Raw genomic sequence first — 26,525 nt, 5'->3', positions numbered from 1 at the left:
GTCTATAAAATAATGAGGGGCACAGATCAACTAGATAGTCAATATCTTTTCCCAAAGGTAGGGGAGTCTAAAACTAGAGGGCATAGGTTTAAGGTGAGAGGGGAGAGATACAAAAGGGTCCAGAGGGGCAGTTTTTTCACACAGAGGGTGGTGAGTGTCTGGAATAAGCTGCCAGAGGTAGTAGTAGAGGCAGGTACAATTTTGTCTTTTAAAAAGCATTTAGATAGTCACATGGATAAGATGGGTATAGAGGGATATGGGCCAAATGTGGGCAATTGGGATTAGCTTAGGGGTTTAAACAAAAAAGGGCGGCATGGACAAGTTTGGCCAAAGGGCCTGTTTCCATGCTGTAAACCTCGATGACTCCATGACTCTAACCCCACTTTGCATAGGGATCGTAGGCAGAGGGAGGGATGAGGGCAAATGGGGCTGGCCATCTGGGTGGGATTGGGATTATTGGAGCTGTCGGAACAGGGGGTGGGGGGATCAGGGATGGTTATCAGGGTGGGGATGGATCGGGGCTGGCCTGGGGGAGGGGGGGTCGGTACTGTCGGGTGGGGCATCGGGGGACATAAGGGTTGGCCTGGGGTGGTCCAAGGGTCCTGTGATCAGGGGTGGGGAAGTCTTAGGCCAGTGATGGGGTGTTGCGGGCTGGCCACCAATCAGGCTGGCCAGCGATCTGGAGGCTGGCAATGCGGGACCATTGCGCATGCACCGATCTACGCGCTGACAGATTGGCACATATATAGTGGCCCACTCAGCGCTACGCTGACGGCCTCTCAGGTGGGAATAGTAACCTCCCACCCCGTAATGCCAACCAGCTCCCCCCCCCACCTCCCATCCTGCCCCAATCGCTGGCCCCCCTTCTTCCCCCATCGAGCCCATATGCAGTGGCAGTGGGACCCCCCACCCCCACTGATCGCCTCCTAGGCCCCATCCCCATCAGGCACCACCCTCGAGGCACTGTTCTCCCATATGCCCCATCCCCCCTTGGCACTCCCCATGCCCAATGGCAGTGCCAAGGTACCCCCAAGGCACTTTGCTCCTTGGGCAGTGCTGGGGGCACAGACTGGCACTGCCAGGGTTCCAACATTCAGTGGGCATTCCCCCACCGCTTGAGCCTCAGGGGGCTCTGATTGCCCCCCCCTTCATTCCAGCGGGGTCAGGCTGCGAGCTCCCATAAAGTGGGGCGATACTCTAAACCCCGCTGGAGTGAAACACTCTGGCAGGGTGGGAAATGTTTGCGGGCCTAGAGATTTCAGCCCCAGGCCCGCTGATTGTATTTAAATACCCACTTAAATGGTCTTGGCGTCACCCCGCTGATTTCTGACATGAAGCAGACACCACTGGAAATCCGATGCTGGGGCTGGGAGGCACAAGTGGGCCGTGAATGCTCGCGTGAACCCCAAGCATCAGCCAACGCGAGAATCTCCTGGTCTGCAACGCTAAACAATTAGCACAGTGAGATAAGAGAATCGCTGCCCACATCCTAGAAAAAAGACCCCGGAGTGTGGGGGGTAGTTGGGGGGGGGGGGGGCTTCCTGCCTTGTGTGAGCTGCCAGCCAATCAGAGGCAAGCAACTCTTGTGCTCAGCAGCACCGCTGAGGAAGCCATGATTGTTGTCTAAAGAACACCCCATGGAGTCCCAGGAACACGGGCAACATGGTGGCACAGTGATTAGCACTGTTGCCTCACAGCTCCAAGGGACCTGGGTTCGATTCCCAGCTTGGGTCACTGTCTGTGTGGAGTTCGCACATTCTCCCCATCTCTGTGTGGGGCCCCGGTTTCCTCCTACAGTCCAAAGATGTGCGGGTTAGGTTGATTGGCCATGCTAAGTTGCCCCTTAATGCCAGGCGATTAGCAGGGTAAATAAATGGAGTTACGGGGATAGGGCCTGGGTGGGATTGTCGTCAGTGCAGACTCGATGGGCCGAATGGACCTGGCTACAGGAAATAACGTGTCAAGGGAGGTGTTTTGCTCGGTATGGGTTGTGGGAGAGGGGTCAGAGGGTTGGAAGCATGGACAAATAGCTGGCTCTTGGTGGGCCCTTCCCAATGTTCAGTACCTCAGTCAGGCACTGAGTGCCTTTGACCAATCCTGAAGTAACCAGTGACCCATACAGCTTTGCCTGTTGTACACGCCACATAGTGCCAGACCTGCAGCTGGGTTAATACCAGCAGCAGTGGAATGAGGCCCTTAATTATCGGTCGTTAATTAAATTGGTGAGGAGGCAGGAGGGCAACCATGGGGCTTTTTGCTCAGAAATTTTGCTGGGGGCAGAAAGGCAGCAGCGTTCAGGTATACCACTACCCTGCCCAATGACATACCCTTCCCACCTCCAAGCTCACCACAAGAGCAGAAGATTCCGCACACAATGTGGGGAGGGGTGATGCAGACTCCCTGAAATCTCTCCCAGAAATCTTTGCTCCAAATAGGCTTGCAATTTTGAAAATCAATAATAATCACATTTGTTAATTTTGGAGTTCCATGATTCTAACCTGATACACCCCACCCCACAACAGGCTGGTAAACCTTTTTTCCCTTGGTGTACTGACATTTATGCTGGGGTTTGTGATTTTTTAAGATGCAGCCCTAACCCACCCACCACCCTCTTCTCCATCATTTACTGAGGAGGGGAGGTTGGAGGCTCTGTACCCACAAGGGAACCCTAGAGACTAGGCCATGCTGTCAGGACTCAATGTACCTGGGTCCTAGCAAAGATTGTGGAACTATTGAGGAACCTAGGCTCAATCGAGTGTGTTTAGTATTTTTACCTCCAGGTAGTCAAAACTGCAATTTGGATGTTGTCCGATGTGCAGGGCTCCAAATAAAAAAGCAATCGCCAAGTTGGGGCTGACAGAAATAGTCCAATAGCAGTCTCTGTTGGGTGGATAGTTGCCTGGGTAACCCGGTGAACTAATAATACCATAGCTCTCACTGAGATGGCCACCGCAATCTGAAAAAGAGAAGGGTATAAATGATGCGGAATATATGGTTTGTTATACACCTAGTACAGGTCTGGCAATAAAACCCCACAGTTGTTAGTAAAACTAAAACAAAACTTTTGCAATGACTACTCATCACTACAACAATTTGCAAATATACAAGGCTCCTGACATGAAAAAGTGCACCAAGCATTTTGAGGAAGAGGGAAAGAAAGGGAAGCAAAGGTGGGAAGGAGAGGGAAAGAGCAGAGGAAGTTGGGGGAGGTAAGGAAGGTGAGGGATCCTAAGGCATTTTACAGGCATTTAAATACATTTGAAGTGTAGTCACATCTGTAATGTCAGGAATGAAACAGTCAACTTGTGCACAGCAAACTCTCAAAGACAGTAACGTTAATGAGCAAATCTGTTGTGGTGATGTAGGTTGTAGGTTGAAGGTTGAACAGAAGCATTGGGATATTTAATGTCCACCTCAGAAGGCAGGCAGGACCTCAGTTTAAAGTGGTAAAAGAACCAAAGGCAGGTTGTGGAGATTTTTTATTATGCAGCAAGTTATGATGATCTGGAGTTCATTGCCTGTAAAGACGGCAGATTTGGATTCAATACCAACTTTCAAATAGCAATTGGATAAATACTTTGACTGTGAGGGAAGGGCAGGGGAGTGAGACTAATTGGATATATTTTTTAAAGAGGTGTACATGCACAGTGGGCTGAATGGCCTTCTTCTGCGCGGTAACATCTATGATTCTGTGAATGTCTCATCTGAAATGTTGCGGGGGGGAGTTTTTTGGCTGTTCACGCAGTAGGATTTTATGGACCCACTGCAGGGAATGGAGATTTGGCTGAGTACCAGATTCTCTGTCCTTGCTTGCAGTGGCAGCGGAGCTTGACCAGCCAGAAAAGTCCAGCCAGCATCTCCAATTTTGCAGCATTCGCTCAGTACTGCATTGAAGTGGGTTCATTGGAGTATGCAGTGATTATATATTGCACTGATTCACTCCATGATCACAACACTTCACAAGGTGTTTTCTAAGGTTTTGCAGGCCAAAGGAAAAAGCCAAATATAAAATATTTCTGCTGATTGTCTGAGACCTTCCCAAAGATGACATCGGTATTTTTGTCAATGCCAGGCTGGAGGGGGTTCCATTGAAATCTTTTATGGGTGCAAATGACAGCATTCCTTGGGTGATCCTTAGACTCTGCTGGATTTAGTGAGAATGAATGGAAGATCCACCCATCTATCCTCACCGAAAAATGGGCGCACCAAAACAAATTGGATGAAATTCCAGGGAAAGCAGTTCCTAGTTCTTGTCACAGGTTTCTCTCCAGAGAATTCTCCACTTCTCAATTATAATTTCTGAGTCAGAGGATTGTGGACATTTATTCATTAAGTATATTCAAAACTGAAATTTCATAGATTCCTATGCACAAAGGGAACTGAGTGTGATGGTGGCAAATTGGAGAGAAGGTAGGCCAAGGTCTTATTGAACAGTGGAGTTGGCTCGAGGGACTGTAAGGCCTAGTCCTGCTCCTATTCATTACGTTCTTATAATTGATAAGGTACCTCAACACCCTTGTTCTATGGCATATGATGTGTGTAGAATCAGGTATAAAAGGCTGAGTTGATGGACAGGAAATAAAGAACTAGAACAAATGGATATTGTATGGGTTGGACCAGTGGTGTACATGTCCTAGCTGTTCAGTGCTGGCTCCAATTGTATATAGAAGATTTGGACCTGGGTGTAGGAACATAATGTTTAAATTTACTGATGACAGTAGTATAAAAGGTAGTGCTGTGCAGTACCAGAGAACACCATAATACCATGAGCATGATTTAACATGGCCACGACATAACACTCAAGTTTTAAATTTAGCTATGCACAGTAGGTCAATGTTCAGGTGATGTTTTAGTGAGATCCTAGTTTGTTTCTCTAACGTGTAACATCTCTCAGGAGTGTAACATCCTCCATAAAATGACATAAAAATAAGTTGCTTCTTTGAAACATAAATAAAAGGATAATTTTAATTTAAATGCAGAATAAGACTTGCTTAATATGTACCTTGCGGCAAGAGATAAATAGACTGAATTCTAGATTAGAAAATGGCCTTAATGGACCAAATAACACAATAATTAAAATTTGACAAGGTTAGATAACTGGCTTAGCCTTTTTGATTGGGGCATACTGATGGTGGGGCAGGACACCTGCTCACCATAAAGATGTTCCTTAATGTAATAATCTGGATCCCAAATGGAACAGAGGCGCAAGACTGGTTGTGGCATACCCAGCAGAGGGGAAGAATAAGACAGCCTCAGAAGTGCCTGAAAGGTTGTATGTTTTTTAAAAATTCTGTTGCAACACCTGAGTCTGAACACTGGCATCTTTGCAAATAAACCCCAGACTCTCCCTCTGATGATCTTGAAATTCTGAGCAGCGGGAGCTAAAGAACAAACCTGAGGCCCAATGTTCTAAAGGGACGAATGGTGGGAAACACAGCAATGACCGAGGTCGGAATCTTCTGGACTTAGTTCCTGCTGAAAGGATGCGACCATTTTAAGTCAGGATTTCGAAAAGGAACACTCTTTGAACACCAAGTGTGGCATGAAGCTGAGAAAGCAGCGGTGCTACTCCAAGTGCTTTTTTAAATTCATTTGTGGGACACGGACATCACTGGCTGGCCAGCATTTATTGCCCATCCCTAGTTGTCCTTAGAAGGTGGTGGTGAGCTGCCTTCTTGAATCGCTGCAGGACACATGCTGGGGGTTGACCCACAATGCCATTCGGGAGGGAATTCCAGGATTTTGACCCAACGACTGTGAAGGAACGGCGATATATTTCCAAGTCAGGATGGTGAGTGGCTTGCATGGGAACTTGCAGGTGGTGGTGTTCCCATGTATCTGCTGCCCTTGTCCTTCTAGGTGGAAGTGGTCATGGGTTTAAAAGGTGCTGTCTAAGGATCTTTGGTGAATTGCTGCAGTGCATCCTGTAGATAGTACACACTGCTGCTACTGAGTGTCAGTGGTGGAGGGAGTGGATGTTTGTGGATGTGGTGCCAATCAAGCAGGTTGCTTTGTCCTGGATGGTGTCAAACTTCTTGAGTGTTGTTGGAGCTGCACCCATCCAAGCAAGTGGGGAATATTCCATCATGCTCCTGACTTGTGCCTTGTAGATGGTGGACAGGCTTTGGGAAGTCAGGAGGTGAGTTACGTACCGCAGTACTCCTAGCCTCTGACCTGCTCTTGTAGCCACTGTGTTTATGTTGCAAATCCAGTTGAGTTTCCGGTCAATGGTAACCCCAAGGATGTTGACAGTGGGGGATTCAGTGATGATAACAACGTTGAATGTCAATGGTTAAGAGTGCCTCTTATTGGTAATGGTCATTGCCTGGCATTTGTGTGGCGTGAATGTCACTTGCCACTTGTCAATCCAAGCCTGGATATTGTCCATATCTTGTTGCATTTGAATATGGACTGCTTCAGTATTTGAGGAGTCACAAATAGTGCTGAACATTGTGTAATCATTGACAAACATCTCCTCTTCTGACCTTATGACGGAGGGAAGGTCAGTGATGAAGCAGCTGAAGATGGTTGGGCCTAGGACACTACCCTGAGGGACTCCTGCTGAGATGGAGCTGAGATGACTGACCCTCCACAAACACAACCATCTTCCTATGTGACAGGTATGACTCTAACCAGCAGAGAGTTTGCCCCCTGATTCCCATTGATTCCAGTTTTGCTAGGGCTCCGTGATGCCACATTTGGTCAAATGTGGCCTTGATATCAAGGGCTGTCACTTTCACCTCACCTCTGGAATTCAGCTCTTTTGTCCATGTTTGAACCAAGGCTGTAATGAGGTCAGGAGCTGAGTGACCCTGGCGAAACCCAAACTGGGCGTCACTGAGCAGGTTATTGCTGAGCAGGTGTTGCTTGATAGCACTGTTGGTGACCCCTTCCATCACTTCACTGACGATCGAGAGTAGACTGATTGGGCGGTAATTGGCTGGGTTGGATTTGTCCTACTTTTTGTGTACAGGACATACCTGGGCAATTTTCCACATTGACAGGTAGATGCCAGTGTTGCAACTGTGCTGGAAGAGCTTGGCTAGAGGAGCGGCAAGTTCTGGAGCACGGAATGTCATCAGGGCCCATTGCCTTTGCAGTATCCAGTACCTCCAACCGTTTCTTGATATCACGTGGAGTGAATCAAATTGGCTGAAGACTGGCATCTGAGATGCTGGGAACCACTGGAGGAGGCTGAGGTGGATCATCCACAGGGCACTTCTGCTCCAGGTGGTCTTGGTGATAGTGTTGCTTGTCCTCTTCTCATCTTGTCATTCATCACAGATACATGGTACAGCTGGAAAAGCTACTCCTTTGTCATGGTGAAAGGTAACAGTAGACAACTGCAACTAAGCTGAGTGAAGTTTTAGACAGTTGAAGTGCCTTCCAAGAAGTTGGCATCTTTATTGCTGTTCAGACAAATATGGTGGTATCAGTTTGCCAACTCCTGTCAAACAGTGGACTGTCAAACAGTGGTAGCATTCTCTGAGAGCACTAAGAAGTGCTTTAACATAGAACATAGAACATTACAGCGCAGTACAGGCCATGTTTGAATTGCTTCAGTGTAACCGATCAAATCCTTCCAAACTTGTCAGTTTCACTGAAGGATCTTTTCCTGTTATGCACATGCATTAAGTTACCCTGGCAGGTCGCGAACTGATGAAGAAACAGGTTCTCTGGCTGGGAAATGCAAAACTGATACTTATGTTTGCACTGCTAATGGGTAAACAAATATTATGGCCCTGAGTAGCCTTACAGAAAGAAAAGGTGCTGGTGATGTGATGATGTTTGCCCCTGGGCACTTTCCTAACTTCCTCTTCCCCCATTTCACCAGAGAGTCGGTGAATCTAGACTACCATATGTGTGTGAAAAGCAATAAAGCTTGTGCTTTATGCAGTGTGGTGCCACGTTAATCACAGCTAATTACAAACACAGGGAGTTAGTCTCCTTCACTCCCTCCAACCACACAATAGTCACAGTCATTCATCCATTTACCTTGCTGTGTTATCTGGCACTGTGGGCCAGTCCAGTCTGCAGTGCAAGTACAAGTATAACTATTGACACCATCGATACAGGTTCCACCATTCCGGCAGGGGTTGCTGGCGCATTCGTTAATATTCTGAGTACAGTTGGTGCTGGTCCATCCCGGATCACAAACGCACACATAACCTGAAATCGTGGCCTGTAGAAACAAAGGATCAAGGCAAGAGACTTGGTCATTACCTGTGAAGCAAATACTGCTACTGGAATTTCTTTGTAGCTGCTCCCACTTCATTGTCTTAACGTCACGAAGCAAGTGGCAGATTTGTGTCTCTCCATAAAGAGAGTTTCCGCTGCATTTCTCGTGATGTTATGGCAGCAGGGGAGTGACAGCTGCAGGAAATTCCTGGTCCATATATGATGGTGGCAAAACTTCCCACTATAGACCATGTTGTGCCCTTGAAAATTCCTTTGTTTATAAGAGAATGTTTATTCCCTCCAATGTTCTCTTCTGCATTCCTTTTTGAAGTAAGAAGTTTAACAACACCAGGTTAAAGTCCAACAGGTTTATTTGGTAGCAAAAGCCTTTTTGAAGGCACTGACTCATGTTTTAAGACATTAATGGAACTTGTAAGGTTCATCAATCGTCCGATTGGAAATACATCCCAGGGTGCTTCTTTCCTGCAATTATTAAGACAAAACACCACACATGTTTTGTAGATTTCTTCCAGAAAATTGCATTAGATTCTATTCAAGGGGTTACTGCGGAACTAGCTTTGTAAACATCTCTCTGTTAAAGAAAAACTGTAAAATGTTCTTCTGCAAAATAAAATTGCTATAGATATTGTGGTATAATATTCGTGTTAACCTAAAGGTGAAAAAGCACAAAGCCATTTGGGCTCAGGATTCTCCTCTTGCTGCCTCTCTTTTATGGGGGAGTAACTTGAGGCAGGAAGAGTGGCAACTGTACGATCCTGAGGCGTGGTTACCCTTTAGCTTGCATCCTGAACAGGGCTTTTCTGTATTATAGAATCATAGAATCCCTACAATGCAGCAGGAGGCCATTCGGCCCATTGAGTCTGCACCGACCACAATCCCACCCAGGCCCTATTCCCATAGCCCCACAAATTTACCCTGCTAATTCCCTGACACTAAACGTCAATTAACCTAACCCACACATCTCTGGTATTAGGTGACAAAAAAACCATTATTCAGCCACCTCCAGGACCACACATCCATGTTGAATGTGGAACCTCAAATAACACAGAATCATATATCATGACCCAAGATGTACCTCGATTATATATTTTTATATATTTTTTAAAACTGAAAAAGCAGATACATTTAAAAGAAAATAGTAACTTTCGTCCAGTACCAAAGTTGGGAAGTCCAGAACTAAGGGTCAAAGTTTGAGGATAAGGGGTAAACCTTTTAGGTCTGAGGTGAGGAGAAATTTCTTCACCCAGAGGGTGGTGAATCTGTGGAATTCACTACCACAGAATGTAATTAAGGCCAAAATATTGTGTGATTTCGAGAAGAAATTAGATATAGCTCTTGGGGTTAAAGGGGGTCAAGGGATATGGGGGAAAGGGGATCAGGATATTGAATTTGATGATCAGCCATAATGATCATCGGTGGCACAGTGGTTAGCACTGCTGCCTCACAGCATAGGGACCCGGGTTCAATTCCAGCCTTAGGTGACTGTCTGTGTTTGCATGTTCGCCCCATGTTTGCGTGGGTTTCCTCCGGGTGCTCCAGTTTCCTCCCCTAGTCCCAAGATGTGTGGGTTAGGGGGATTAGTGAGGTAAATATGTGGAGTTATGGAGATAGAGCCTGGGTAAGTTGCTCTGTTGCAGAGTCAGTGCAGACTCGATGGGCCGAATGGTCTCCTTCTGCACTGTAGGGAATCTATGAAAATGAATGGCAGAGCAGGCTACTCGTGCTTCTAGTTTCTTTGGTTGGAATTTTACCGCTCCGCCTGCCACAGGAATCAGAGCGGTCGAGGGACGGAAAATGGGAAGGTCCATTGACCTCAGGTGGGACTTCACGGTTTCAGGACGAGCGAGGCCATAAAATCCCATCCTATGATTCTAACTGGGTGCCTGCAGTATGAAACCTTTTAGTGTTTGTCATATTCATGTCCAAGCCTCTCCATGCTTCACTTAAAAACAAAAGCAAATCATTTGATTAAATTTTCTCCATCATATCGCTGAGAAAGATACCAGAAACCTCTTTGTATTAATTGGAACTTACCGAACATTGCCCATTCACACAAGGTTGATTTTGTTGACAGATATCACTAAGAGGAACACAGCCATTTGGTCCATAGCCACTCCCAGCATAATCAGGAGGACAAGTGCAAGTAGGAAAGTTATTAGCTGAAGTAGAAAAATAAGGGAAAGTCAGTACCATGTAAAATGATGAATAATTGATTCAGTGTAATTTTTAATAAATCACAAATATGTTTGTGGTGATATAAACAGGGCCTAGTTTTAAGGCTGATAAAATTGGATATCCTAAATTAAAGAATTGGACATATTAAAATCAAACACAGTCAAACCTCAATAAGGCCAATTGTACAATACACAAACATGTCTGCACCTGACCCATCAACCACCCATCAAAGGTCGTTACACTCTACTTGGGACTTAGCAGGAGATCATTGCACCCCATTGAAATGCACCGGCCTATTGTTAGAAGCCCAGATCGGGCCAGACTTTCCGTCACCGAACGTTCCTGGGAGATGGACACCTGGGGGTGGACCCTGGTGTCCTGTCAGGCAGACATCAAGAAACCCACTGTGTATTGGAACCCCCTCCTGGGACCTCATTGGCCAGAAGCCAGAGATGTTTCTGGAAAGGCAAGCAGGCTGGGGGATAAAGGGACACACTTTGAGACACACAGAAGCGAAGACTCGACAAAGGAGGCGACCTTGCCCATTCGGAAGACTGACCGAAGAAGGAAGGAAGGAAGAAGCTGCCATCGAGACTCACCTTCGTGACGATGGACCAGAGGGACTCAGAGAATCGGGCCTGCAGTTCAACCAAACCATCTTTACGGGTAGTATACTTGAATCTGCTGGGGTATCCTCTTGTTTTATGTGGGTAATTTAAGGGTTAATAGTGTTATTATTAATAAACTTGTTGAACCTTTACTTGTGTTTGTCCTTTGTCCAACTTGCAAATAAGGACACCGGGGTAAAACCTTAGAGTAAGCAAACTGGTCGAAAGTATCTGAGAATTAACAGGTACTACAGTGGCACCCCAGATGGGACTTCGATAAGAAGTGATGCATTGCTCCAAAGTTGAACCTTCAACCCGGTATTCTCCAACACTCTGTCTGAGCCTGAATTAAGAGGGCAGCTGCCCCATGTGATGGCCAGTCTTAAGTGAGTGAAGGACTAATACAGATTCAACCAGTAAATTGGGCCATAAACCCGGTGTCTGTAACACATGGTGGACAAACTGTGTAGTTAGAACTACAGCGCTCCGAAAGCTAAAGGCATTTGCTACCAAATAAACCTGTTGGACTTTAACCTGGTGTTGTTAAAACTCTTACTGTGTTTACCCCAGTCCAACGCCGGCATCTCCACATCATAGTTAGAACTAGAACAGTCTAGGGAATTTGGGCAAAATCTACGGGAGGGAATTTAGTGAAAACCGGACTCCTACCCCGATCCTCCCTTACCTATACTCAAGTGACGAATCCTAAAAGGAAATAATTATGGCCAGTCATGCTGAATGGGAGGACCTCTGGGATTGGAGTTCAAATGTCCAAATCCACCCATGGTCCGCATTCTGTCACAACTGGCCGTAATAGGAAACCTACTTATGGCAGCCTATCTAACCATCCTCACATTTAAGTTCGCCTGATGGAAGACCGCGCGCATACAACAATTGGAAGCGGAGGTAAACACACGAGAGGAAAGGAACCAAATCAATATGAGACACATGAGCCAATTCCAGGCTCAATGTGATAAAGCCTGCCAAAAGGCACGGCGTGCTGTCCGTGAGAGAGAGGCTGTGCTGCAACAGGTAGAGGAAGTTAAACGTAAATGCAGCGACCTGCAGGCTGCAGTAAAAGTTTTGCACCAAGCAGGAAAAGTAAATACAGCCCGTGCAACAGACCACTCCAAATGCCTGCGCGAAATTGAAGATTTAAAAGCACAACTAGCCATAAAAAGGGGTGTAATGTGTGCATACACGACCGAAACAGGGGATAGTGACCCAGGGGTAGAGTGGGGGGATTTAGAAGAGGATGCCTGCCATAATGCAACAGCAGGCGCCACTGCCGACTGGGGACCCCCACCTCCCTTCCCGGTAGTGGAAACAACGGCACCAGCTAATCCGGCCCCCATCTGGGGAAACTCAGTCTCAGCTACTAGTCCTTTTACCATCCCAATAAGCCCAGTCACTAATCTGGTTCCTGTACCGATGAATCCGGTCACCACCCAACGACAGGACGGACAGAACCACAATGTGACTTATGTAACTCCATACACCATGACACAGCTCACTGACATAGCTAAAGTGATTGGAGTATTTGAACCCTCCGGGGATCCACATGCTCTCTTTGACCAGGTTACCCAATATCGTGTTTTAAACGGCCTAGACGAGGCAGAAGAGGTTAAACTTATTCTGTTATGTTTAAGTCCTGCCATCCGTTCCGCCCTACCCGAACCCCAGAATGTGGCCGGGGGAACCCTACCAGAAATGAAGGCGGCCGTTCTGGCTGCCATAGGCTACAATAGGGATGACCTGGTACAAGGCTTAAACAACTGCCAACAAGCCGAAGGGGAGGTGGCCAAGGTGATTAGCAGTTTATTACAACAAGGAGTCCTGTGCCCTGTTGCTTCCACTAACAACTCCCCCATATGACCGGTAAGGAAACCAGACGGTTCCTGGAGGCTCTCAATTGATTATCGAGCCCTAAATCAGACCACCCCCATCACAGCTCCCACAGTGGTGACTAGCCCAGAAGCCATGATGAAACAAGCCCCACACGCAAAACTTTTCACAGTGTTGGACACCAGTAACGGCTTTTGGTCAATTCCCTTAGATCACCACTGTCAATACAAATTTGCCTTCACGTTCCGGGGACAACAGTACACCTGGACGTGTTTACCACAAGGTTTTCATAATTCCCCCTCCATATTTCACCAGCACTAAGCAAAAGGTTTGGAGTGATTCTCCAAACCAGAATGTTTGGTACAATACGTAGATGATCTCCTCTTACAGACTGAAACAAGAGGGGAACATCTAAAGTTATTGGATGAACTGCTGAACCTCCTCACTACATTAAGGTTAAAGGTAAATCCCAAGAAAGCCCAGATCATGAGACAACAGGTCTCTTACTTGGGTACAGTAGTGACTGAGGGAAAGCACGAGATAGAAAGGAAGCGAATCGAATCTGTAACACGCCTCCCCTTACCAAAGGACGTGAGCTCCCTGTGCTCCTTTCTGGGCTTAGTGGGGTACTGCCGCAACCACATAGACGGTTTCGCCACTAAAGCCGCTCCCCTGTCCGAACTTTTACGGAAAAACACCCCGTGGGTCTGGACTGCGCGACATACACAAGCAGTCTCAGACCTCAAACAATTCCTTGCACAAGCCCCTGCCTTACAGGTACCCAACTCTGAACTCCCCTTTGCCCTTAAAGTAGCGGCCACTGACAGCACACTAGCTGCCGCGCTCCTCCAAGAACGGCACAGACGACTCGGCCCAATTGCTTACACTTCCCGCATACTAACTCCGGTTGAACGAAGTTTTTCGGTGTGCGAAACCCACTTATTATCAGTTTTCTGGGCAGTGCACCGCTTTAACTACATAGTCGGCTTGAACCCCCTCACTATACTTACAGAACACACCCTCATACAACTACTGCTGAATGGCCGAATTAAAGATGGGACGATTAGTCAAAACCGTATTGCACAGTGGACACTCATGTTACAGGGTCGAGACATTGTGGTCAAACACGCCCGAGTTCCCACATTCCTGGCAGACAGCCTAACCTACGGCGGGGAGCCCCACGAATGCCAGGTTCCGGCAATAAAAGACCCCAAGGGGCCATTTTTGCCAAAACAAAAGGGGGAGGAGCCAGGGGAATCAGCCAAACCCAGGCTCAGGACAGTTTAAAACTTTTTGTAAATGGGTCATCCATGGTGGAAGAGGGAAACAGGAGGACAGGATGTGGGATATACGTGGAAGACCAAGAAGGCAAGCCCCTGAGGGAGATAGCCTTAAAACTTCCAGCACACATGAGTGCACAAGCTGCAGAACTGGCAGCGATAGCATACGTAGTCAGCCATCCTGACCTGTTCCCCACACCCGCAGACATACACTCCGATAGTATGTATGTCTGCAACAGTTTAACAAACTTCATGCTCCTATGGGAAGCAAGGGGATTCATATATGCAGATGGGAAACCTCTACCATCAGCCCCCCTGTTAAGATTTATTTTCCAGGCTGCCCAAGACCGGGAGTATGGCATAATTAAAGTAAAGGCCCACCACCGCACCTCCCCACTTGGGAACATAAGGGCAGATGAATTAGCCAAACAGGGTGCTAGAGAGGGGGAATTTTGGCAACCAATAGTTACAGAGCGAATTGAAGCTGTGACTGTTAGCCAGACCAAGGTTGAAGACCTAAAACAAGCCCAGAGCAGTGACCAGGACCTCAATCAAATTCAGGAAGGTGCAAACCCTGCCTCCTTTGAAAAATGGCGAGACGCAATATCGGTACAGGATGGGCTTGTCCTTAAGGACGGCCTATATGTGCTCCCAATCAGGGACCGTAACCAAATCATTTTCCAAACCCACGATGTCCAGGGCCATCAAGGGGCAGGAACCACAAGTGAGCGAATCAAAGGATTGTGTTGGTGGCCAAACCTAGAACAGGATGTGTGGCATTACGTCGATAATTGTATCATCTGTGCACAGAACAATCCTGATAAATATACCCACAAAGGGGAACTGAGGCAAACTTGCCCTGTGGAAGGTCCTTAGACAAATCTCCAGACTGACTATATTGGTCCCCTACCGCCCGGAGTGGGAGGTTACAAATACATCCTGGTCATCGTAGACACTTTTAGTAAATGGGTGGAAGCTTTTCCAAGCCGCACTAACACAGCCAAGGTCACGGCTGACATCCTAGTGCAGCATATATTCACTAGGTGGGGCCTTCCCCGCAGCATTGACTTGGACCAGGGCACTCATGTCACTGCCCAGGTAATGCAGCGCGTAATGGAATTGTTCGGGATAAAGCAACAATTCCACATTGCTTACCACCCCCAATCTAGCGGTGTAGTAGAGAGGATGAACCGTACCCTCAAATATATGATCCGTGAGACCGTTCAGCAGAACAATCACTCCTGAAACAAAGTCCTTCCCTTCATATTAATGATAGTGCGCAATTCCGTATCTAGTTCCATCGGATTCACCCCCCCATGTCCTCATGACCGGGCGACCTATGCGAGGGATTGAACCTTTACTCGGACTGGATCTGTCCGGGCCCGAAGTCATGGCCCTCACCCACGGAAATGCCGTGAGAGCCATCCTAGAAAACATACAGGCTGCACAACAGGCTGCAGCCGTTAAGATAGGCAAACGGAAGCAGCAAAGTAAGGCCTATTTTGATGGTAAGGTAAAACCCATCGAATATGAGGTTGGGCAACAGATAATGCTCAGAGTCTTCCGGCCCAGAATGTTCTTGTCCCCCAAATATGCTGGACCCTATCCAGTGGTAGATAAGGCCAGCCCCTCGGTATAGAAACATAGAAACATAGAAAACGACAGCACAAAACAAGCCCTTCGGCCCCACAAGTTGTGCCGAACATATCCTACCTTTTAGGCCTACCTATAACCCTCCATCCTATTAAGTCGCATGTACTCATCCAGGAGTCTCTTAAAAGACCCTATTGAGTTTGCCTCCACCACCAGTGACGGCAGCCGATTCCACTCGCCCACCACCCTCTGTGTGAAAAACTTCCCCCCAAACATTTCCCCTGTACCTACCCCCCAGCACCTTAAACCTGTGTCCTCTCGTAGCAGCCATTTCCACCCTGGGAAAAAGCCTCTGAGAGTCCACCTGATCTATGCCTCTCAACATCTTATATACCTCTATTAGGTCTCCTCTCATCCTACGTCTCTCCAAGGAGAAAAGACCGAGCTCCCTCAGCCTATCCTCATAAGGCATGCCACTCAATCCAGGCAACATCCTTGTAAATCGCCTCTGCACCCTTTCAATCTTTTCCACATCCTTCCTGTAATGAGGCGACCAGAACTGAGCACAGTACTCCAAGTGGGGTCTGACGAGGGTCTTATATAGCTGCATCATTATCCCCGGACTCCTAAACTCAATCCCTCGATTGATAAAGGCCAGCACACCATATGCCTTCTTAACCACCTCCTCCACCTGTGGTGCCAATTTTAGAGTCCTTTGGACCCGGACCCCAAGGTCCTTCTGATCCTCTACACTACTAAGAGTCTTTCCCTTTATATTGTACTCCTTCATCCCATTCGACCTGCCAAAATGGACCACTACGCATTTATCTGGGTTGAAGTCCATCTGCCACTTCTCCGCCCAGTCTTGCATCCTGTCTATGTCCCTCTGTAACTTCTGACATCCCTCCAGACTATCCACAACCCCACCAACCTTCGTGTCGTCGGCACACTTACCAACCCATCCCTCCACTTCCTCATCCAGGTCATTTATGAAAATGACAAACAGCAAGGGTCCCAGAACAGATCCCTGGGGCACACCACTGGTGACCGACCTCCAATTAGAAAAAGACCCATCTATACACACTCTCTGCCTCCTTTGGGCAAGCCAGTTCTGGATCCACAGGGCAGCAGCCCCTTGGATCCCATGCCCTCTCACTTTTTCCAGAAGCCTTGCATGGGGGACCTTATCGAACGCCTTGCTAAAATCCATATAAACCACACCTACCGCTTTCCCTTCATCAATGTATTTAGTCACATTTTCGAAGAACTCCACCAGGCTCGTAAGGCACGATCTGCCTTTGACAAAGCCGTGCTGAGTATTCTTGAGCATACTAAACCTCTCTAAATGCTCATAAATCTTGTCCCTCAGGATCTTCTCCATCAGCTTACCAACCACTGAGGTTATACAAGGTCATGGTAGACCGCAAGAAAGCCGGGTGGTATCATGTGACCAAATGAAGGCATTCGGCTCCCAGCAAAATTTTCACCAATACCATGTCACCCTGGAAGGAGTCTTTGAGTCACAAGGAAGCCCCAACCCTCACCCCACAGCACCGGACCTAAACCACGGTCCACAATCTGTACCCCAGGTTATCAACCCCCACCCAGTATCCCCAGGAACAGCACACGCAACCTCGGTCCCTGCCCCAATTTACAGGGCTTCAGGAATAAAACCCCGGCCCAGGGAACCCCAATGGAAAGGATGGGAAACCTGCAAACCTTACCCCCTGTGGCACCCCTGGTACCGGGACTCCCAGAACCGTTTGACCCGGCGCTCACTACCAGAGGTGGTAATGCAGTGGGTACCTGGCAGCCAAAGCCCGCCCACATAGGTTCCCTCCACTAAGAAAAAATCAGGACATCACAGTCCAAACTGTAAATAGCTTTATCCATCCACTCCACGCATCACCCAATTGAAAAGGGTTTCTTATCTGCCCACGTTATCCTGCGTCATAATTTTCCGACACACCACAGTTTGGTTGTGGGATCAAGAATCTATTGTTATACTGTGCCATAGTCCTCCAACAACAAGGACACATGCCACATACCCAACATTTTATTTTCACGCTCTGCAAACTCCTTACCCCACTTAACCCCGACCAACCCTTCGAATGACACTATTGGGCCTTTATTATTCCTTTACTTATTTCTTTGTTTTTTTTTAAAAAGAGGAGTCATACATTCTAGTAAAGAAAAGGAAAAGAGGATCAGGTATTAATAAGAATTAACAGATGCTACCTTGATCTTCCCCAGAATGAACTACATACTTCCCTGTTGTCTGGGACTCCTCATCTCAGACCGAACCACAGACACCACATCAACCAAAGACCAGGAGATCAGCCTACGATACCCCGGATATATGTGGTTCATCCCACACCCGTTGGAAGTACACTCATCAGAGGTCAACCTTTTGGCACCCCTTAGAAACTTTCTGGAAGGGGACTACAGAACAATATCTAAAGAATGTAAACTCTTGCAGAATAAAAGACTTGATTTAGATGCAGCAAAAGCAAGACTGAAGAAGGCAAAGGTCTCAGAGGCCCGTTCAGCAGCAGAACAGGAAATGCAAATTACATAAAGTGAATTTGATTGCCAGGCAGAGATCACAAGACTTGTGCTTGAAGGAATTAGCAGTACACATGCTCATCACCTTCGTTGCCTGCATGACTATGTTGATGCCCAGTTGACCTACTATGCTCAGTGTTTCCAGTATATGGTTGACTTACAGAAGCAACTTGGAAGTTTTCCAACCACGTTTTCTTCCAACAACAATCCGACTGCTCCGGCTTCCCTATCATCCTAAGGAATTTCTGCAAAAACTTGAACTCGGCAAGGGCCATCTGACACCGGGAGAGGCTCGACAATCAAGAGCCCTGATACTCTCCCATCTGTATTTAATATGTATCGTCACTTGTCATTTTGTACTGTTTATTGCTTTGTCTTGTATATACCCGATTGACGTATTATTTCTTATTGTTTTTTAATTATTTTACTTCATTTTGTACTGTTCATTGCTTTGTTTTGTATATACCCGATTGATGTATTGTTTCTTTTTTAAAAAATTATTTTACTTCATTTAAATTTGTTGGTACTATTGTGGGTTAGGGATGATACTGTCAACCCCAGATTCAGGGTACTTGCTTGTTGAGATCGTTTGGTGAGAATTGTGTGATCCAGTTCGCTGACGCTCATTGCATCAAGAGGAGGGAATGTGGTAATATAAACAGGGCCGAGTTTTAAGGCTGATAAAATTGGATATCCTAAATTAAAGAATTAGACATATTAAAATCAAACACAGTCAAACCTCAGGCAGGCCAATTGTACAATACACAAATGTGTCTGGGCCTGACCCATCAACCACCCATCAAAGGTCGTTACACTCTACTTGAGACTTAGCAGGAGATCATTGCACCCCATTGAAATGCACCGGCCTATTGTTAGAAGCCCAGATCGGGCCAGACTTTCCGTCACCGAAAGTTCCTGGGAGATGGGACACCTGGGGACGGACCCTGGTGTCCTGTCAGGCAGACATCAAGAAACCCACTGTGTATTGGAACCCCCTCCTGGGACCTCATTGGCCAGAAGCCAGAGAAGTTTCTGGAAAGGCAAGCAGGCTGGGAGATAAAGGGACACACTTTGAGACACACAGGAGCAAAGACTCGACGAAGGAGGCGGCTTTGCCCATTCGGAAGACTGACCGAAGGAGGAAGGAAGGAAGAAGCTGCCATCGAGACTCACCTTCGTGACGATGGACCAGAGGAACTCAGAGAATCGGGCCTGCAGTTCAACCAAACCATCTTTACGGGTAGTATACTTGAATCTGCTGGGGTATGCTCTTGTTTTATTTGGGTAATTTAAGGGTTAATAGTGTTATTATAAATAAACTTGTTGAACCTGTACTTGTGTTTGTCCTTTGTCCATCTTGCAAATAAGGGCACCGGGGTAAAACCTTAGAGTAAGCAAACTGGTTGAAAGTATCTGAGAATTAACAGGTACTACATGTTATAAGCATATGAGAGCCTGTATATTTAGGACTGGGTTTTACAGACTCCACCCCCACCCCCGCGAGTAGGTGAGCGCATGGTAGCAGCACCTTTCCCAGTGCCTACACGCCCCCACCTGCCCAGTGGGCATTTTATCCATAACAAAGGAGGCATGAGACAGCCCACTTGTCCATGGGTCAATTGAGGCCCTTAAGTGGCTAATAAGGGACTTCCCCCACCACCGGTGCGGTTTTTCCTACTCTCCCCCCAAACTGGCCCTCCACTCCACTCTGGCATGGCAGTCTCTGCTCCACTAGCTATAGATGACAGCAGTGAGCTGAGAAAGTGCAGAATTCACTGGCCTCGTCTGGGCCCTCTTCTCAATCAGCTGAACTTCCTGCTTCTCCTTGCCTCTTCTGGTGCCCCTCAAGACACTCAGCCTCCAGAGGTCATAGCTGTCAGTGGTTGTCTCCCAGTTGTCTGTCTCCATGTGCACCATCTTCATATCTCGCTTGCAGGTGTCCTTCTAGCAGAGAACTGAGCATCCAGGGGGATGTGGCCCAGTGGCTAGTTCAGCATACAGTGGAGATGAAATGCTGAAATAACACATGTATTGCAAAAGCTGCAGCTGTAACGTCCAAACTGAGTAAAGAAGCAACGACATGAAAAGATGAGAAGATCAAACTGCAAGTCTACCAAGCCTGAGTCCTTAATGCTCTCCTCTAGAGTAGCGAGGTCTCGACAATTTATGCTTGGTTGGAGAAAAGGCTGAACAGTTTCCACCTTCGCTGTCTCAGCCGTAATCTTGGCATCTCTTGGCAGGAAAAGTAAGGCATCTCCATTCCATTGCCATACACTCATTACTGGCACAGTGGTTAGCACTGCTGCCTCACAATGCCAGGGACCCGTGTTCGATTCCCAGTTTGGGTCATTGTCTGTGTGGAGTTTGCACGTTCTCCCTGTGTCTGCGTGGGTTTCCTCCAAGTGCTCCAGGTTCCTCCCACAGTCTGAAAGACGTGCTGTTTAGGTGCATTAGCCATGCTAAATTCTCCCTCAGCGTACCCGAACAGGCACCGGAGTGTAGCGACTGGGGGATTTTCACAGTAACTTCATTGCAGTGTTAATGTAAGCCTACTTGTGACACTATTAAATAAATAAATAAACTGAGCTGATGTCTGTGCTGGATGCCCCCATGTTCAATGGATGGATGATAGCCGTTTACCCAAAACCTTCTGTACAGCGAACCGGGGATGCTTGAGTTATGGGCATCTTCTTTGTTTTGGTGTTCAGCTCCTAGTGCATTATTTGAAGAGCTAATAATGTTATTTTTTATTCATTCGTGGACATGGGTGTGACTGGCTGGCCAGCATTTATTGTCCATCCCTAAAACATTCATGGCAAGTGCAACGAATTCATATTTATAAACAAATGGACTAATTAGAGCATTTAAAAGGTTGGAAAAAAACAGTTATCAGTTTAGCAAATTAAATGTTTACAGGAAATAATTTTTCTTAAGATTGGGGAAGTAATTTTTCTATTGAACTATGTCACTTTTGCCTGATTTTTCCAAAGAATTAACCTAGTTTAGGTGCAGTAAACTATAAATGGCTATAAAGGTGAAAGCCAATTGAAAGTGTTCATTGGAATTGGGGTAAAGGAAGACTGGGTAGCTTCCATTGTTAAGCTTGATAACCCAGGGCGTACAGTGAAGGAAAACTAAGAAAGCCTTAATTGTCTTCCTCTGGGAAAGGCTGGACTCATATCCACAATGCAGCCAGATTCCAGCTTGTGAAATCAGAGCAACTGAGAGGTGGACAAGTTCCTTCATTTTCTTTTATCTGGCATGAGTTAATTAGTGAATCGGTATCCTGGTTAGCACTGCTGCCTCACAGCGCTAGGGACCCAGATTCGATTCCCGGCTTAGATCACTGTCTGTGCGGAGTTTGCACGTTCTCCCCGTGTCTGCGTGGGTTTCCTCCAAGTGTTCTGGTTTCCTCCCAGTCTGAAAGACATGCTGGTGAGGTGCATTGACCCGAACAGGCAATGGAGTGTGGCAACAAGGGAATTTCACAGTAACTTTAACTTCTACCAGCAGTATTTCATATTCCCTGATATAAAATGCATGTGTACAATCAAAATGTTTAAGAGGCGGCACAGTGGTTAGTACAGCTGCCTCACAGTGCCAGGGACCTGGGTTTGATTCCAGCCTTGGATGACAGTCAGTTTGGAGTTTGTATGTTCTCCCCGTGACTGTGTGAGTTTCCTCGGGTGGCCAGTTTCTTCCCACAGTCCAAAGATCTGCAGGTTATGTGGATTGGGCGTGCTAAATTGTCCCTTAGTGTCCCAACATGTGTAGGTTAGGGGGATTAGCCATGGGAAATGTGTGGGATTAATGGGGATAGGGCCAGGGAGAGGACCTGAGTATGATACTCTGTCAGAGATCGGTGCAGACTCAATGGGCTGAATGGTCTCTTCTGCAATATAGGGATTCTATGACTGTATGAGATAACTGATCTCAACATGCATCGCGCATATCAATATAAAAGTTCAAATGAGAAGAGTCTTATATCGACATACTCACAGAAACAAACCCAAAGGCCAGCAATAAATCCCAGAGTTCTAGAGTCATAGAGTCATAGAGGTTTACAGCATGGAGACAGGCCCTTCAGCCCAAATTGTCCATGCCGCCCTTTTTTTTAAGCCCCTGAGCTAGTCTCAACTGCCCGCATTTGGTTCATATCCCTCGATACCCATCTTACCCATGTAACTGTCTAAACGCTTTTTAAAAGACAAAATTGCACCCACCTCTACTACTACCTCTGGCAACTTGTTCCAGACACTCACCACCCCGTGTGAAAAAATTGCCCCTCTGGACACTTCTGTATCTCTCCCCTCTCACCTTAAACCTATGCCCTCTAGTTTTGGACTCCCCTACCTTTGGGAAAAGATATTGACTATCGAGCTGATCTGTGCCCCTCATTATTTTATGGACCTCTTTTAAGATCACGCCTCAGCCTCCTACGCTCCAGAGAAAAAAGTCCCAGTCTATCCAGCCTCTCCTTATAACTCAAACCATCAAGTCCCAGTAGCGTCCGAGTAAATCTTTTCTGCACTTTCTAGTTTAAGAATATCCTTTCTACTTTCAATCGCTGGGCATGTCCTGTTCCACTCTGTTAGTGAAGGGGAGTGTGAGCTGAGGAAGGGAGGAGCAGGTGTGGGGGTCACTGCTAGGCCTGCCCTTGGCATCCTAACATTGACTCTGGACCCCATGAAACCTCATGGCTTCAGATCGCACGTGAGCAAGTTGATCTACTGCTGATTACCATTCATCATCTCTCTCAACCAATTGTTATACACTTCTCTTAAGAAAACATACTTCTCCTCCATGTTGAGCACCACTTGAAAGAAGCACTGTGGAGTTTCAAGGCCACTCTGGGTGGAGGTGTAAGGAATGGATTAATAAAACTGTGTTGAGGCCTGCTGTTACACTGCTATAAATTTTTCTTTGTATTATAGTAATCGTAGTGAAGTTTAAATAAATTTTAATGGTTTAGTTTGGAAAACGTCAGTAAATCTAATCAAGAAACAGTGCATGCTGCAGAGGATATTAATCAGTTGATAAATTTGGGATATGCAGCTTATTCTGCAAAGGAATGTGTTCCACATATATGTCAGCCTTTTTAATGAGTGTTTCTGAAGCGGCACAAAGTGGTACAGAGTGGTACCAAATCAAAGACAATTATAGCTAAAGTTTCATTTGTGGAATAGCAATTATATGTCATGAGTGAAACTTTTGATAAGATAAAGTTAGGGAGTTACAGGAAAAAAGAGCTTGGGGGTAAAGAAAATAGTTTTTGATAAAGGATAAGTCAGTCGATTATAAAGTTTTCTTTGTATGGAGTCATAATTAAATTTGATATAATTATGTAAAAATAATTGTGAGGATTCACGCATGAAGGGAATAAGAGAGCTTTACAGCAATTGGCTGTTTACAATGAGTATTTGAATTCATAAAAGTTTAAGGTCCTGAGCTTAGAACTGCAACACATTCAAATGCCCAGTCAACCATCATCAAATTGTATTGCTTGTTCAATCATTGTTTACAGACCATTACATATTCCATATGTGAGGAATCCTGGGGTGAGTAACTCACCTAATGACTCCCCAAAGCCTGTCCACCATCAACAGGGCACAAGTCAGGAGGGTGATGAAATACTCTCCACTTGTCTGGATGAGTGCAGCTCCAACAACACTCCAGAAACACAACACCATCCAGGACAATGCACCCCATTGATTGACGCCCCATCCACAAATATCAATTCCTTCCACTGCCAATACACTACGGCAGCAGTGTGTACCATCTACCAAGATGCACTGCAGCAACTCACCAAAGCTCCTTAGACAGCACCTTCCAAATGCACGACCACTATCACCGATAAAGGACAAAGGTAGCAGACACATGGGAATATCACAAAGAACAAAGAACAGTACAGCACAGGAAACAGGCTCTTCGGCCCTCCAAGCCTGTGCCGCTCTTTGGTCCAACTAGATCAATCGTTTGTATCCCTCCATTCCCAGGCTGCTCATGTGACTATCCAGGTAAGTCTTAAACGATGTCAGCGTGCCTGCCTCCACCACTCTACTTGGCAGCGCATTCCAGGCCCCCACCACCCTCTGTGTAAAAAACATCCCTCTGATATCGGAGTTATACTTCGCCCCTCTCACCTTGAGCCCGTGACCCCTCGTGATCGTCACCTCCGACCTGGGAAAAAGCTTCCCACTGTTCACCCTATCTATCCCCTTCATAATCTTGTACACCTCTATTAGATCTCCCCTCATTCTCCGTCTTTCCAGGGAGAACAAGCCCAGTTTACCCAATCTCTCCTCATAGCTAAGACCCTCCATACCAGGCAACATCCTGGTAAACCTTCTCTGCACTCTCTCTAACACCTCCACGTCCTTCTGGTAGTGCGGCGACCAGAACTGGACGCAGTACTCCAAATGTGGCCTAACTAGCATTCTATACAGCTGCATCATCAGACTCCAGCTTTTATACTCTATACCCCGTCCTATAAAGGCAAGCATACCATATGCCTTCTTCACCACCTTCTCCACCTGTGTTGCCACCTTCACCACCTGGAAATTCCACTCCAAGCCACACACCACCCTGACTTGTAGATATATTACCGTTCCTTCTCTGTAGCTGGGTCAAAATCTTGGAATTCCCTTCCTAAAGTATGTGGACTGCAATGGTTTAAGAAGGCAGCTCACCACCATCTTCTCAATGGCAATTGGTAATCAATGCTGGCCGAGCCAGTGACGATCACATCCCATGAATAAATGTGAAAAATTAAATCTATGGGTGGCACAGTGGCACAGTGGTTAACACTGATGCCTCACAGTGCGAGGGACCTGGGTTCCAGCCTCAGGTGACTGTCTGTGTGAAGTTTGCACATTCTCCCCGTGTCTGCGTGGGTTTCCTCCGGGTGCTCCAGTTTCCTCCCTTAAGTTCAAAGATGTGCAGGTTAGGTTGATTGGCCATGCTAAATTGCCCCTGGGTGTCAGGGGGATTAGCAGGGTAAATACGTGGGGTTACGGGGATAGAGCCTCAGTGAGATTGTTGTCGGTATAGGCTCGATGGGCCGAATGGCCTGCTTCTGCGCTGTAGGGATTCTATGATTCTATGATATATGATACTCAGTGTACCAAAATATCAGCAATTTATATTTATATAGCACCCTTAGTGCAATAAAATGCCCCAAGATGCTTCACAGGACATTATTAAACAAAGCATGATACTGAATATTTTATTTGATTTGATTTATTATTGTCACATGAATTAGTATACAGTGAAAAGTATTGCTTCTTGTGCGTTATATGGACAAAGCATACCGTACATAGAGAAAGAAAGGAGAGAGTGCAGAATGTAATGTTACAGTTATAGCTAGGGTGTAGAGAAAGATCAACTTAATGTGAGGTAGGTCTATTCAAAAGTCTGATAGCAGCAGAGAAGAAGCTGTTCTTGAATCGGGTGGTACGTGTCCTCAGTCCTTTGTATCTTTTTCCTGATGGAAAAAGGTGGCAGAGAGTATGTCCAAGGTGCATAGGATCCTCGATTATGCTGGCAGCTTTTCCGAGGCAGCAGGAAGTGTAGATGGAGTCAATGGATGGAAGGCAGATTTGCGTGATGGACTGAGGTGTGTTCGCAACCCTTTGTAGTTTTTTTGTGGTCTTGGGCAGAGCAGAAGTCAAGCTGTGATACAACCAGAAAGAATGTAAAGGTTGGTGGACTGAGAAAGTAGAGGCGTTGGTGGGCTTCCTTAACTATAGCATTGGCATAGTTAATGCACTTTAGAATTGAGGAAAATTTAAGTTTGCCAAGACTTTTAAACATTTTTGACAACTTGCTTTGTGACATTATTTTTGAACTTCATACAAGTGGTCAAACAATGAAAATGCTGTTACCTTTTTCACTTTGAAATTACTTTGGGATAGTAAATACCCTTTTACAATACTCTGGGACTTTAGGGATAATGTAGCAAATTTGCAAAAAAGTGAGGCAATATACCATGGCCACTGATTTGCTTACTGTAGTACTTTGCTCATTTGCACCTCTCCTGAATCATTAGTTTGCGAACAGCTCAGGGAGAGGACACTGAGGGATCTTTTCTTGATAACTTGTACAGTAGGTTGTACTGGTGTACCAAGATGATTAATCCATGGTGGATTGTGAACTTGGTGTTGATACTTGGAGTGATATTCAGGTAAATATTAGACTGGTTGTTGGTGATCTGGACACCTAAAATCTTGAAGCTCTCAACCATCCCCACTTCATCCCCGTT

The 26,525-nt window shown here is 46.4% G+C and overlaps 1 protein-coding gene across 1 annotated transcript in view; it reads right to left on the bottom strand.

The window, feature by feature from the left end:
* The window catches only part of cubn (cubilin (intrinsic factor-cobalamin receptor)), a 374,618-nt gene that overhangs the window by 303,425 nt on the left and 44,668 nt on the right, over positions 1-26,525 (bottom strand). The window contains exons 13-15 of the mRNA XM_078200308.1: positions 10,234-10,358; positions 7,996-8,182; positions 2,775-2,956 (exon numbers count right to left, since the gene is read on the bottom strand). Coding sequence (XP_078056434.1) covers positions 2,775-2,956; positions 7,996-8,182; positions 10,234-10,358 — 494 coding nt within the window. The remainder of the gene's footprint in view (positions 1-2,774; positions 2,957-7,995; positions 8,183-10,233; positions 10,359-26,525) is intronic.

The sequence above is a fragment of the Mustelus asterias genome, chromosome 2 (assembly GCF_964213995.1).
Source record: "Mustelus asterias chromosome 2, sMusAst1.hap1.1, whole genome shotgun sequence".
Taxonomy (NCBI): domain Eukaryota; kingdom Metazoa; phylum Chordata; class Chondrichthyes; order Carcharhiniformes; family Triakidae; genus Mustelus; species Mustelus asterias.
Note: the sequence above shows the minus strand (reverse complement) of the source record. Positions and strands in the feature narration are given on the sequence as shown.